The 15,511-nt window shown below is 38.2% G+C and overlaps 1 protein-coding gene and 1 long non-coding RNA gene across 9 annotated transcripts in view; one reads left to right on the forward strand and one right to left on the reverse strand.

Moving 5' to 3' along the window:
• The window catches only part of LOC309351007, a 207,516-nt gene that overhangs the window by 175,789 nt on the left and 16,216 nt on the right, over positions 1–15,511 (reverse strand). The gene's annotated exons all lie outside the window — the stretch shown is intronic.
• Positions 1,279–12,262, forward strand: LUM (lumican). Its single transcript, XM_081877556.1, has 3 exons — positions 1,279–1,578; positions 5,341–6,255; positions 11,182–12,262. Exons 2-3 carry the CDS (start codon positions 5,361–5,363, stop codon positions 11,334–11,336), a joined length of 1,050 nt encoding a protein of 349 aa, XP_081733682.1. The 5' UTR covers positions 1,279–1,578; positions 5,341–5,360; the 3' UTR covers positions 11,337–12,262.

Genomic DNA, 15,511 nt, shown 5'->3' on the forward strand with positions numbered 1-15,511 from the left:
CATTTCCCCTTCATTTTTGGAGGGGGAAAAGTGCGTCCTATAGGGCGAAAAATACGGTACTATGGGTTGCCTCCAATGTTAGTCATACTCAAAGTAGACACACTGAAGTTAATGGACGTGACTACCTAAGGTCTATTAATTTCAGTAGGTCTACTGCAAGTATGATCAACATTAGAGAAAGCCCTAGGGTGATTGATTGTCTAACACCCTATGCAGACAAGGTAAACTTAGCATAAGATCAAAGTGGGAGAGCCCATGAAGATAAATGTAGTTATTATGCTATTGATTAATACACAAAGCAGAGGCATTTTATTGTATCCATCTGCCACACCAATGGTATCTGCAATCTGTAGAAAAAAATAAATCTGATGCAGTAATAAGTTTGTTCTAGATTGTCTGAAAGAATCATGCTCTGCCCCTTCTTCCTTGTTCCTCACCAAACCAGTTGGTGTAAAGACCACTCTTTTAAAGGAGCAATGTGTCTCAGACAAAATGGAGATCTTTGATGGGAATTTTCTGGATATATTGGAACCAGAAAGAATACTTAAAGTTTTGCCAGTTATTTTCCTTATTTTTATAGCATTATATTTGGCAGTGCCTTATTTCAATAGCATTCACATCCAAGCTTTAGGAAGCATTCTTGAACAGTATCCATGAAATAAAAAACAGACAACACTCAGTTGATTGCTTCCAGATTCTGAATGTCTTTAAGTCCTAAAAGGGACAAATGTTAGTATAATTTTAAGGAAGCTGCCAACCATTTATTTCTATCTCAACATTGTGTGTGTGTGTGTGTGTAGAGAGAGAGAGAGAGAGAGAGAGAGAGAGAGAGAGAGAGTTTTTGTTATATAAATATTTAGGTTAAGCCATAAAATAAAATGTACATGGTTTATGGTTAGATGTATATTTAACCAGAACCATCATATCCAATCTTCCCTTTTACTAATACTTTTTTTACAGTACAGTAAAGGAAAAACCTTGTGTAGTTTCACCATTTGGGGTTATATATTTTTTCCACTGCTAAAGCTTTCATTGAACCATTATGTACTGTACATAACTTAGCAGAAAGAAAAACAAGAAAAAAGGAATGAGTCATTTGGCTTAAGAACTGTGGCTACACTGAGGTTTGAGAGTTATTTGTTAGATTTTGCTGAAGGCTATAAAATGAGCTAGGGAAAATGCAATGTCTGTTTGCAATTTGAGCATTATTTAAAATTGTTTTCCCCCCTTTTATAATTCTGTTGTTCATGCTGTGGTAGTCAGCTTGAACTTTTTCAGGTTCCTTAAAGGGGTTATCTCCATCCTGTTCCACAGGGAGAACAGATGGGTTGTCCTTTACAATTCAGTGTCCACCTGCACTTGATTAGACAGCAGCAGTTTTACATACCGCACCACCAGAATCCCATGATGACATAGCCTCAGACAACAGCGTGACTAGGATTTTTCCCCCAAGCCCTTGTATCACAGAGGATCTGGCAGCCAGTTACCTTCTGACACTGTTTATAGCATATATTGGTTGATCCAGTCCCTTACTGAATCTGCTGTGGGAATTAAAGCAAGCAGCTTCAAGTCAGAAAGGTAAGTGCTCTCGCATGCTTTAACACTAACAATCAAGCAGCTGAAGGAAGCAGTAATGAGAACATGCCACAACTTTGCCAATTTGCAAACTGAGTACAGTTGCTTTTGTGCAGTTGCCTTCACAGTTTGTTTTTAAATGCTCCACATGTTTTGTGGGTTATTGTTGTACTCCTTTGTAGAACATGTTGGCTTCTACGAGAAGGGACATTCAGTACAAATGACCAAGCCTTTGGGTGGGTGGGTGGGAATCCTAGCAAACGAAAATTTCTATATATCCAACTACTGATTAGTATGTTAACAAAATAAATTTAATTTTTAAATGGAGTTAAAATTTAAATCAATATGCTTAATTTGACTCCACTGTAATTGGAATATTATGAAATAAGTCTATCCAAAATATTATATGCTGGGGAGTTTTGTGTGCAGCAGTTTACTGTTTAATTTCCCTGTTTCATGGAAATGTTCTGGAGTCTTCATAATGAAACTTTTAAAACTAGCACACAAGTAAGTTTGCTTGCTTACTGCAAAGTAATTGGCTTTTTTCATGGAAGAAGATACCAAATGTCAAAGTAATGCTTGCAATAGAAATTTTAAGGAGATTTTTAGAAGATTTTCAAACATGTGTGTCAGAGAAGTGTTCATAAAGTACCAGTTTACTAATGACCCAATTATCTTGATTCACACACATGAAATGGTAATACTTAAGACTACAAAGCACAATGATGAACTGTCAGTCAAATTTTAAAGAGAAATCTTGAAGGAGTCATCCACATACTACGCCATCCTAGATCTTTTAAATATATTGGTTAGGAGTTAAAATATAAAACCTTTTGTTTGAGTATTTGTCTAACTCCACTAAAATCAATGAAATTTTTCCAGTATCTCCAATGGAAGCTCAACTATCTCATCCATATGTCTTTCACTTCCCCAATTCTATCTTGTCAAAACTTCCAAGGTCCTAATAAACTCTAATTTGCAAGGATTCACTGAATAAATAAATTATTTTTCATAAATGAATACCAAGGCCCAACATTTTCTTTTTCTACACACCCAACTATTATTTCTCTTATTATTTCTACACAGAAATGTTTTATTTTAAAAATAAATTGCTACAGCTAAAAAATAAGGTGCATTTATATATTATGGTCTCAAGGTCAATATTGTAAAATTTCTCTGGGATGGAGAGGATGCAATGTTTCAGAATGATCACTGCCTAGGGCAAAAAAGCTTTTGCTGCCCAAGTAATTAGTACAAGCAATAGGTTTTTAAATTTTTATTTTCATGTGCAGCACACAGAAATGATCCAGCCATTCCATTAAGATATTGCTAGGCATATTTATCCAGGTCAAAAAAATCAAGTGGCAAAAGAATATGCACTTGTAACATGAGAACATGAAATTTGCTTATGGCTGTCCAAATCTAATGCAGCTGTGGCAGCTGCATTGCAAAGATTAGCTTCCATGGAGGCATTTCTTCCTTTTCTTACATTTATATCCTGCCTTTCTTCCATCACAGAACCCAAGGGGCATACATGAGGTTCCCAGATGGTCCCCCTTCCAGACACTGACCAGACCCAGACTTGCTTAGTTACAGCAAGGTGATGATGGCCTTATTTGCCTTCAGACCATACTCTGGCCAGCATTTATTTATTGATTTCCTAAATTTCTGTGCTAGTCATTCTACTAAATTTCCCCAAATTTCTATCTCACTTCTATTTCAACCTATCCTGTATGCCTCTGCCAAGGGTACCCCTACCAAAACAAACTCTTGTTCATTGAGAACAGTATGGACTTACAGAAGTTCCTATAAGTACTAAGGTGACAACTGACCACATAAAAGTTTTCAGCTGATTCCACTCTGAGGTTGTGCAGATACGTTTTGGCCACATTTTCCCTGCACTAATGACTGAAATACTACTGACAGTCAGGCTGAAGTGTGTTCCCAAGTTTTGAGATGCAATTGTTACTTGTGGAATTTCAAAGGTAAACAGCTGAAATGCTCAAGTAGCCTATCCTCATCAAACCCAAATAAAGTATCCCACTTTGTGGAGGTATCCTAAAAAGGTGTATATTATGAAACAATAGGAACGTTTACTACAAAGAACTGTTGCTTTGGAAAAAGGCTGAAGTCAAACATATTTCTAATAACCTAAATGTAACAAATAAGGAACTACATGAAAGACACATGTTCCATCCAGTATGTTAAGAAAGCAGAATATGTTCTTATGTTTCTGTGCACATGCTTTAATGCATGTGTTAACCATCATATTTAAATGAAACATGTTAAACAAATATACAATAAGACTTGCTATTTCCAATATGTATTATGCATCCATTTCCTAATGTTTTCTGATTTCCTAGTGAAATTGTTACAAATATGCCATAAAGGCTTGGGTTCATGCCATTTCATTTTTCTCCCTGTTGTACACAATTTGTGCAGCTTTATAAATAAAAGTATGAACACATGCACACCCCCAATAAAGTCTGACCCAACAACATGAATGCATGCCAAAGTGTGTGTTCATAATGTATTATTATTTATTAAATTTATATAATACCCTTCATGCCAGTATTACAGGGAGGTCTACAATCTAAAAGCACATAAATACCCACCATAGTAACAAACAAAAACAGCAACACCTGCCCCACAGAGTTTAAAAGGCAATAGATTGTTTAATTAGCCAATTTGCCTGGTGCCTAGAGATATGTAACAAAGTCTCCCTGGAGAGAGCATTCCCTAAATGAGGAGCCACCACAGAAAAGGCCTGTTCTCATGTTGCCATCTTCCAGACCTCTTGTGGAGGAGACATGAAGAAGGGCCTCAGATGATTATCACAAGATCCAGGTCAGTTCATATGGAGAGAGGCAGTCCTTGAGGTATTGCAGTCCTAAGCCGTTTAAGGCTTTCTGATCAAAACCATAACTTTAAATTGGGCCCATAAACTAATTGGCAGCCAGTGCAGTAGGGCCAGGATTGCCTTTATATGCTCTAACCTTCTTGCCCCAGTTAGCAACTTATCCGCTAATTTCTGCACCAGTTGAAGTTTCCATCTTCAGAGGCAGCCCCACATATAATGTGTTGCAGCAATCTAATCTAGATATTACCAGAGCATAGACAGAAGTTGGGCTATCCCTGTCCTGATAGAGGCATAGCTGGGCCCCTAGCCAAAGCTGATGGAAGGTACTCTGTATCACTGAAGCCACCTGAGCCTCAAGGATCCAGAAGTACCTGCAACCTTCAACGAGAATGTTATTCCATCAAGAACAGGCCACCTCCTACCCATACAATCTAGCTTCAGTTTATTGGCTCTCATCCAGTCCATTACTGAGGCAAGAAAATGGTCTAGCACATGATGGTTATGTGAAAGTGATATCTATGTAGGATGTTGGACATGCATTAAGAAGTTCTTGTAACAGATAATGTATGACATTGTATTCCACTTTGCACCATGGTCATCATACATGGGTGATCCCATTTTATCTTCACATGGACAGGTATGTTACATTGAAACAATGACAGGCCCAAAGTATCCCAACTGGCTCAATCCCTGACTGGAATATGAACACAGATATTCTGAGCTATATTAATTTCTCTATCCATCATAACTATTAACAATGCACCGAATTTCACTATACTTTCATACAGTCAGTTCATTTTCCATACATCCCTTCATAGAAAAATGAACTTCTGTTTTTATTATTTTGATATGCTTCCTTGTAATCACCAGTCAAGTAACTGTATGCATTTTATCTCCCTCAACAGGAGCAACACACACTGCAAAGATGCATCTGAATTCTCTTCCTTTCTTCCTTTTCTTGATTAGTGGCATCTTCTGTCAATATGATTATGATGGGTATTATGCTCCACAGCCTGATTATGGTTATGCTGTTTCAATGTTTGATCACTCAACAGCAGTCTGTGCACCAGAATGTACTTGCCCTATAAGCTATCCATCAGCCATGTATTGTGACAATCTCAAACTGAAGAGTCTCCCAATTATTCCTCCTGGAATTAAATACCTGTATCTCCGCCATAATATGATTGAAGGCATAGAAGAGAAAGCTTTTGATAATGTAACAGACCTGGAGTGGCTAATCCTAGATCATAACCATCTGGAAAATTCAAAAATAAAAGGCAAAGTCTTCGCCAAGCTAAAGAGTTTGAAAAAACTTCATATTAATAACAACAATTTAACCGAAGCTCTTGGACCACTTCCCAATACTCTGGATGACGTGCAACTCACTCATAACAAGATTTCAAAAATCAATCCCAACACATTTGAAGGACTAGTGAATCTGACTGTCATTCACCTACAGCACAACCAACTGTCTGAAGATACACTTTCTGGAGTTTTTAAAGGCCTAAATGCACTTTTGTATCTTGACTTGAGCTTTAATAAGATTACTAAACTGCCTTTGGGACTGCCCCCTAATTTAATGATGCTATATTTTGACAATAATCAGATTTCCAACATTCCTGATCAGTATTTCCAGGGTTTTAAAGATCTTCAGTATTTACGTCTATCTCACAATAAGTTGACAGATTCTGGAATACCAGGCAATGCTTTCAATATATCTACCCTTGTTGAGCTGGATCTCTCCTATAATCAGCTGAAGAGCATTCCAACAGTAAATGAGCATCTCGAAAACTACTACCTCCAAGTCAATCAGATAAACAGTAAGTAATGTTTCCCTTTTTTAAAAAAAGGTAAAGGTGATACAATGAAATGTTAGCTAAATAACAGGTGTGTCCTTAAGTTTGACCTGTGGAACTCCCTCCTGCCTGCACTGCTTAGTACTCCTTACAGGGAGTGATATTATTGCCAGGATGCATTCATACATTGGTTTTCTCACAGAGATAACTATAGGGTCAGGGGTGGCCCATCCCATTCTGCCACCTGAGGAGACATGGGAAGGTTCCACCACTGAAGCCCTATCTCTGCCAAACTTTCCCTTACCTGAGTTGCATGCTAGCAACCACAAAGCAGCCGCGAGGATGGGTTCCAGTGAGATCTTGCAGAGCACATGAGATCTCACAAGATCTCGTGATATTTTGGCAAGAACTCATGAGAACTTAGCAGAAGCCACTACCTCATAGTGGGCCAGCCCTGCTATATTTCCACAGAAGTGACGAACCAACCTTCTTGCCTGAATATAGTTCTGCTAAAATACAGCACTTTGTGTATTTTATGATGTCAAAAAATATACAAGACATGCACATTGGGATGCCAACTTGTAACCAACAAAACCAGTATCAAAATAATTGAGAATAGTGTACTATAAATATATTAATAATAATATGAAGAATTAGAATTAAGAGCAGTGGGATCTGAGATTCCCTTCATAAAAAAATCTATTCACTGGTGAACAAATAATCATCACAAACAGGAGTTTCATTTATTCTGTCTCACCTAGCAAAGTGCTGGAGGAGATGAATGAAACCTGCCTGAAGGTGGCACATTGGAAAACAACAGACCTGGTGACAAAAATGGTGTTTTTATTCTTTCAGAAAAGTAGTTCTGGTTGTCCTAAACAATACTTATGGTGATAATACATGCACTAGATGGAGAAAGCAGGTGATCTTTATAACCTGTATTCAATTCATAGTGTGGCATGAACTTGGTGCTTACCATCTCTTGTGGGAAGCATTGCTTTCAAAGCAAACCTGGTGTTTTGATTAGTTGCCCCCTTTGGCTTTCTTTTCTAATTGTGATATACTTCAACGTATCTACTATCTATGAAAACCATAAATCCATTCTACTGCAACATAAGTATGCATAGTTCACTTAGAAAATTGTTTGCACAATCCCATCTCTAATTGTTAGGGTTCATTTGAGCACCAGCTTGCTCTCCTATTAATTTCAATGGGGCTCCAAAGAAGCTGCCTGCAGAGGAATACCCACATAATTTACCCCCTGCTATTTGTTGGGAGGGGAGGAGAGACAAAAAAAACACCTTCTGGCTGTATGTTTAATTAGGGCTTAAAACATACACACACACAACCACCCCCCAAAACCCACCCCAAATTAAACATAAGCTCCCCCCCTCCAAAGTACTTTGGGACCAGATCCAGGGCTAGGCAGGTGGTCCCCATTTTAGCCCAGTGTGGGTCTCCTTGATTCAGAATCCATGGACTGAGGTCATGAGGTAGCTAGGAAGCTGTACCCAGTCCCAATAAGTACTAGTTACTTTGGTCCAGAGTAGACAGTGCATAAGACATGGGAAAATCAATTAATGATATTGAGTGATATCCAACATTAGTCATACTCCAACTAAGCCCACTGAAATCAGTGGGCTTAAGTCCACTGATTTCAATTGGTCTATTTCATGACTAATATTGGCTATCACCCATTTATGATCTGAATTTGCACAAAAAAACCCAAAAACCCATCTAACGAATAGGATGCTAAGTGATGACTCCAGAAATAGGACTAAAAAGAAAACGCTAGGTGAAAATTATTTGAAAAGAAGTCCATTAATATACAAGAAACGTGTCATTGTAATGTTGCTATTGCTGCTACCAGTAATAAATAAAAAGCTATAACTACCTAAAGGGAGCATTGTGGTATTCAACAGATGCATGAGAACTCATGCAAGACTTGCCAGTGGACTCAAATAACACAGAATGGGCCACTAACACTTTCCATCCTTATTCCAGTGAAAGTATTCTTAATGGCATGATCAAACTAGCATGGGGTGAAGAGGTGTCAAATTTTGTTTTGAAAAAATCAACACAAGGAACATGTCTACTGCAGATGCGCTTCACTGAAATTTCTTTGCTGAAGTAATAAGTCATGGTAAAAGGGAAACAATCCGGCAAAAGCAAAAAAGAAGACTTGGAAAGAGGCCTAGCAGTAAAGAAACAAGCAGCCACTATTGGTCCTCTTCATTTGTGGCTATTAGTTTTCAGAATAAGAGTTGGGAAAGGGTGACTAGAAGACTCTGAAAAACAATGTGCGCCCATGGGTACCCAAGGTAATGTATAAACACTAAACTTATACAACCTCTTGGTTATTGGGTGAATAGAAGTTAAGCAGTAGTCTTCTCCTTGTCTAGACTACAGCACCAAACCAGGAACCAGCTTCAGCCAGTGTTCAGTCTTAGTAACTGTTAACACTGCTAAATTTGCACATGGCCACTATGAACGCTGGCCTGACAACTTAAATCTAGCAGCTTGACCATGATTATTAGTACAGTGCTTGATATATAAAAAATGTATTAGATGATAGATATTTGACACACTTTTAAAGAGCTCCTGATAAAGCAGATGCTTTATTTATTCCTATTTATACAAAATGTGTATCCCAAAAAGGAGTTGCTCAAAGCAGCTTACAATATATATAAAAAGCATAAAATCACAATACTGTAATCTCAAAAACACAATAGACTACAAACAGCATCCAAGAGCCAAAACGATCAATCAATAAAGTAAGTTAAGCAGCAACAGAATCAAAAACTTGTTTAAAGAACAATGTCTTCTGTTGCTCCAGGACATAGAGAGAAAAGATACCCTAGCTCCACATAACCAGTGTTTTGGAGTACCTTGTAAGAACCTTTTCACCAGAATACAACTGAAAGAAGATATTGGCATACTGATGAAAACCCATTCCCAGATAGTCTCTCCCAGTGGTTTCATGAAGATTCTGAAATGCAAAGGGGATGAAACTGAACCCTGTGGAACCTCAGTCAATGGGTTGAACACAAGTCCTCAAAGCACTACCCTCCGAGACCTACAGACAAGAGAGGACTTGTGTCACTGCAAAATGGTCTCCCATCCCAGCAAGGCAACCCATGGTTCCATCCCAGCAAGGCAACCCATGGTTGATTGTATAGAAAGTTCTTTTCATATTCATGCATCCATACATCAACAGGTCGTCATTTTGAAATCTCCAGGTGTTTCCAGTGAGATCAAGCAAAGGTATCACATCAATCTGCATCTTGCAGTCAAATAAGAATAATAAAAATATAAAATGTTCCTACTCAAACATTTCCCCACATTTTATGGGCAGACTGATGTTCTCATTGCAGGACAGTAATATATGACTGGATTAGCCTTATTTTGAATGCTTTCAGTTGCTTCATGTCATTCTTCTTTAAAATGTCTGCAATTTGTATTTTGGTATATTTTATCTGATTTTGGTATGCTTCATCAGATTAATCAGCTCTTAATCAGTTTTGTAGTGGCCAGACAACTGTTGAGAAAGTAAAAAACCTCAGCTTTACCTCTACTTCGCCTCTCCAAGTCACAGTGTGCTTCTGCTGCTTTTTAACTGTGTGGCAGCCACCTGGGTTAACAGACCTGGATTTGTCATCAAACCAGTAGCACTTGATGGGACTTTGCACGTGGGGCTGCATTGTTCTCCTGGTTGCCCAATGATTTGCATCACTGCTGGTTGCTACGGCAGTGGAGAGTGGGGGCAAGGCAGCTGGGAGCTCAGCATGGTGCAGGCCCAGTGGCAGTGGGAAGTCAAGAGCTCAACCAACACAGTCCCACCTGTGCAGCCCCACCAACCACTGCTGCATCAAGTCTAGTTTGGCCTCAATGGCAATGGAAATTTAACTAGTGCCAAAGAACGCAAAGATAAAACCAAATTTATGAGTGGAAGTATTAGTTACAGTTACCATTACCAGCCAGCTAAAACTTTGATGAGACCTTCAGTCTCAATTGAGCAAATCTCTCCCTAAAGGAGCACTTCTTTAATCTACCCCATACAAGATTGAGGGAAACCTTCCAGACCACAATGGACCACAAATGAGGTCTCGAGCTTAAAATTACAGAATTTATTCTATAAATTTACCCCTGTCTCTTTATCTCAAATCTAGTGCAAATCTTTCATTTACAATTGTTATAAGGAGACCAATTTTAGAATCCTAAAATTGTAATAATTAAAAAAAACTTGTTCTGATTGCCAAAATTTGTTAATCACCAGTTTGTTTCCACAATCTTTTGCAATAATTATCTTCATTTAATAACTTTGCTACCCCTTCCAATTTATCTACAAAATGAAAAATACTAACACTCCGTTTGAAATATTTGTTAGCAAACTTCACTAATTCCAAGAATTTCAGGAGATACTGAGTTGTTGATAGTAATTATAATTTAATGCAGCAGGGGGAGGAATTGCATAATTCTCATGTGTTGTAGAGAAAATATCTTAAAATAATACAATATCAGATGTTAATTCATTTATTTTTATAATTAGCTATGAATCTAAGAACACAGACATAGATCCCTTTGACTATGACTATGAGATGATCACATGCCACAATCATGATGTTATTGCAAAGAAGACAAATCCAATAGCCAATATATGTTTCAATATACAAAATCTTGGTACATTCCAGGGAATACCACTTGGGGAACCAAAGCGTTCTTAAACCAAGGCGTGCTTTCCCATAGCAGTGGGGGACTCAATTTACAAATGGAACACACTCAACAGGAAGTAGAACATGTTCTGCTTCCAAGGCAAAGTTCATAAACCAAAATACCTACTTCCAGGTTTGAAGCATTCTTAATCCAAGTTGTTCATAAACTAAGCTGTTCTTAAACCAAGGGACCACTGTATATGATTCTGCTACTAATAATGTGCCTTTGATATTACAGAATTTCCTGTGAGCAGCTTTTGCAAAGTGGTTGGAGCGCTAGCCTACTCAAGGGTCAGACATCTGCGTTTGGATGCAAATAATCTCACAAGATCTGATCTTCCTCAAGAAATGTACAGCTGTCTCCGAATGGCTGCTGATATCACCGTGGAGTGATTTGTGCATTACTTCATTCAGTGGCCACCTCCATTTTCATAATTTACCACACTTTAAAGCTAGAATGCCGTATTGCAGAATGTCAATTGTGTTTGTTAACAAGCAGCATGGCCACCTTTAAAAAGAATGCTTCTGTTCTAGAAAATCTGTGAGGTCAAAGTTTTGTAAAGCTAGGAAGTCCCCATAGATTGTGGACAAAATTGTTTTCATGTTTCTTTTCTAGACAAGTACAGCCTGAGTTTCAAAAGGATATTTTTAAAAAGCACTGTACATGCATGATAAACACACACCACTCCTTGTGTGCAGTCCTACTCAGGTGTGCAGTCCTAACTCAGGTTTGCAGAAGTCAGGCATATTCTGATCTAGATAGAGTATTTAGTACTTTAGGGCTGGACCAATATATGTACATTATTTTCCTATATTCAAATCAAAGGTTCTCATCCACTTTTATTCCTTTGATTTGTTTTCTTGTTGTGATTATATTACACAGGAAAGCAATAAATCAGTATAGCTATATAAATTGATAACACATACAAAAACATATTTTAAAACCCCAGTTAACTATGATTTATGCAAAGAATTGAAAAAAGCAACATTTTCCAGGTTTTTATTTTGTTAATGCATTTTATATTTAATCAGTAAAAAATGTTTTGGTGTGGTTTGTTTAAATCTTTAAAATAGAATTGTTACTTTACAGTGAAACATGTACACCATTATTGTTATTCAGTTATTTGCATGCTACATTTAACATGATTGTAGAAATAAAACATAGCAAATAAAAATACTGAGTGCAAATTATTGTCAATGTATGTTTACATTTTTAGAAAACAGTAAGTGCAGATGAAAACAAACCAAAAAATACACTATTTTATATTTTGCTGAATTATTGTAAGACTACAGCTCCATCAAATAAATTGTTTTATGTATTTCATAGTTTTAAAAGTTCTTTTTTAAAAACAAAACAAAACAAAACTTATCTACCATGTGCCTTGTATCTAATTCCAATGAGCTGAATCATGGATAAAAGGATACTCTCATAATAACCTTCATAGAACTCCCAGGAAATCAGTGGGACATAAGCATATGCAAATATGTGCAGGGTTGCAGCCAATACTTTCAAATGTAACTACACAAGTTCTGTATGGAGGATTTAGACTAGCCATACTGTATGGCAGAAACCTATTTTATTGCAGCACTAGAAGCAGGAAATTCTGAATCCACTCCAATGCCAAATTCATTTTATTATACAAGTTTTACTGGACTGGAGACCAGAAACAGTGGCAGAAACAATAAGAAGGTCCCAGATGCAGAGACTGCCCTAGCATCCCAATAGCTTCCTTGACTGAAGTGGTGGAAGTGGTCTCAAGTGTGATGTTAGATAACCTATGGTTTTATCTCATAGCAACAACCTTTGCCTGTGCAGGTGGACTATTAAGATGTTCTACCCCTGGAGACTTATGGAATCTGATGGATTTTTGAATGTTCTGAGAGTTTCCAGTAGCTAGAATCTTTCTTGTAACTTGAACCCATTGGTTTGGGTCCTGGCCTCCAGAGCAAGAGAAAACAAGCTTGCTCCATCTTCCATGTAACAGCCTTTTAAGTATTAGAAGATGTCTATTATATCTCCTCTCAGTCTCCTCATATCCAGGCTAAACATACCCAACTCCCTCAAGCATTTCTCATAAGGCTTGGTTTTCAGACCCATGATCATCTTGGTCACCCTCATTTTGTTAGTATGGGCCCAGTTCTCCACTCTGTTAAGATCATACTGCATCCTGATTATAACAATTCTTCTGTGACATTAACTATCCCTCCCAGTTTGGTATCATCTGCAAAATTGATGAGTATCCCCTCAATTCCTTCATCCAAGTCAATTATAAAGATGTTGAAAAACAGCAGGCCCAGATACTTTGAAACCTCTAATGTCACATCAGGCTTACCTGTTATTTGGGTCTCCCCCCCTTTTTTTTTTTGGAAGATGGGGACATTTGCCCTCCTCCAGTCTGCAGGGACATAACCTGTTCTCCAAGAATTCTCAAAGATTCCATCCACAAGCTCCTTTGATACCCTTGGGTGCAGCTCATCAGGCCCTGGAAATTTGAATTCATGTAAAGTAGCTAGGTGTTCCCTTACCACCTCTTCTCCTATCTTGGGTTGCATCTCCCTCCTTCCTCATGCTCGCCCATAAAATGTTAGCATAAGAATACAGTAGGTCAAGCAGTAAAATATAAAACAAACTCATCTTTCTTAATAATAGGAATCCCATTGAGTGTAATGTTGCAGGAGTATACTCATATCCCAGTGCTCTGGGGTACAGCAATAGGTTGCATTGGGGAAGAAAGAGGTGTCACAGTTTCTAAAGGTGAAGACACCTGAAGAAGGACCATCAATAGCACCTCAATGTACAGGCAGGTTTGCCCGGTGAAAGATGGTCCTTCAAGTACTCAGGGAGCATAGTATCCAAAGGAGACATAGAGCTGAGACCAAAAATATAAATGTGTGGTACTGAGTGCAGCTTTCCTGCCCTTGATGCTTCTAACATAAGAGCAGGGAACCTGTGGCCCTTCACATGTTGTTGGACTCCAACTCCCATGCAACTCCAAAGCCACAGCAAACATGGCCAGTGGTCACGGGTGGTGGGAACTGAAGTCTAGTAACTAATGGAGGGGCACAGTTTTCTTACCCCTGGTTATCCAGTGCTCATTGAAATTTCTGTGTGCCAAACAGAGACATCAATTTCCCAAAATTATATATTAAGCATTCTTTCGATGTGATTCCTGCATTGTATGGGTTTGGACTAGATGACCCTTTTGGTCCCTTTCAACTCTACGATTCTATGATTCAGACAACCATATAGTCTACTATTTGTTTAGATTGCCAATTGACATACGTATTTCTGCTAAATGAATAGAAATTACAGAGACACTTGCAGACATTTGGTTATCTACTTTATAATTTAATCAGGATCAACTTTTTACATTGTGAACAACGCAACCAGGTCCTTGTGCAAATTATGAAACAGATTTATGTCATGATTGATATACCAGCCTGGTTAAATTATACAGCCAAAAGAAACATAATTCTTAAGCACTTGCATAGAATCACAAACCCATTATGGAATCACTATGGTAAAGAAACAGCAAGAAAATGCTAAAAATGACCATTATAGATCACGCTAAATAAAGCTGGAAATGTATTAACAGCAGCCAAGTTAACATGTTCTTTTTGTGTACAATAATGAATGCCTATAGCAGAATGTCAAAATTACTGAGGTTATACACAGACTCGTTATGAAGCATCAATTAGAAACCGAACTCGGGTGCCACAGAGTTGACTGCTGCAGCCTCCAGTTCGTACAGGGCAGAGTGCTCCTTCCTGGAGCAGGTGCAACAAACAAGGCAACTCTGAATTGTAAAATACCAGACTGGTGTCACTAGTGATGTTTCAAATATGAAACAAAATCCAACAGACACAGCATACGAGGAAAATGTGTGTGTGTGTGTGTGTGTGATGTCACAGGTTATTAGATGCAGGATATTTGTTGATAGGTACAGCTTCCAATCCAAGACTGCAATACCTCAAGGACTGCCTCTTCCCATATAAACCGACCTGGACCCTGCATCATCTGAGGCCCTTGTTCATGAGCCTCCCCCATGAGAGGTCCGGGGGGAGGCAACATGAGAGTGGGCCTTTTATGCAGTGGCTCCATTTGTGGAATGCTCTCCCCAGAGAGGCTTGCCTGGCACCTTCATTACATTTAAGTGCCAGGCAAAAATGTTTCTCTATAAACAGGCCTTTGGCTGATTAACGTTCTATGGCCTTTTAAATTGGGGTGGTGGTGGAAGGGGGGATTATTAGTTTGTTTTTTATGCATTTTGTTTTCTCATTTTGTACTTTTATGCTGTGAACTGTCCTGTAATTTTAGGATGAAGGGTGATAAAAAAATTAAATAACTTCAGCCATAAATCCAATCCAACCAAATGATTGCTGGCAAGTCTCTGAAGCTCAAACACCAGAAAAAAGGTAGGATGCAAATTCCACTAATAACAATATTATTGCAGACCCATGCACAGCGAACCCTCCCCAGGGATCAAGGCATTAAGGAAAGTGAACAAACTGGACAAGAAAACGCTCTCGTATTGTAAAATTGGTCACAACTTTGTCAAATCCAGATG

The sequence above is a fragment of the Podarcis erhardii genome (assembly GCF_964252035.2).
Source record: "Podarcis erhardii genome assembly, chromosome: 10".
NCBI classification, from domain to species: domain Eukaryota; kingdom Metazoa; phylum Chordata; class Lepidosauria; order Squamata; family Lacertidae; genus Podarcis; species Podarcis erhardii.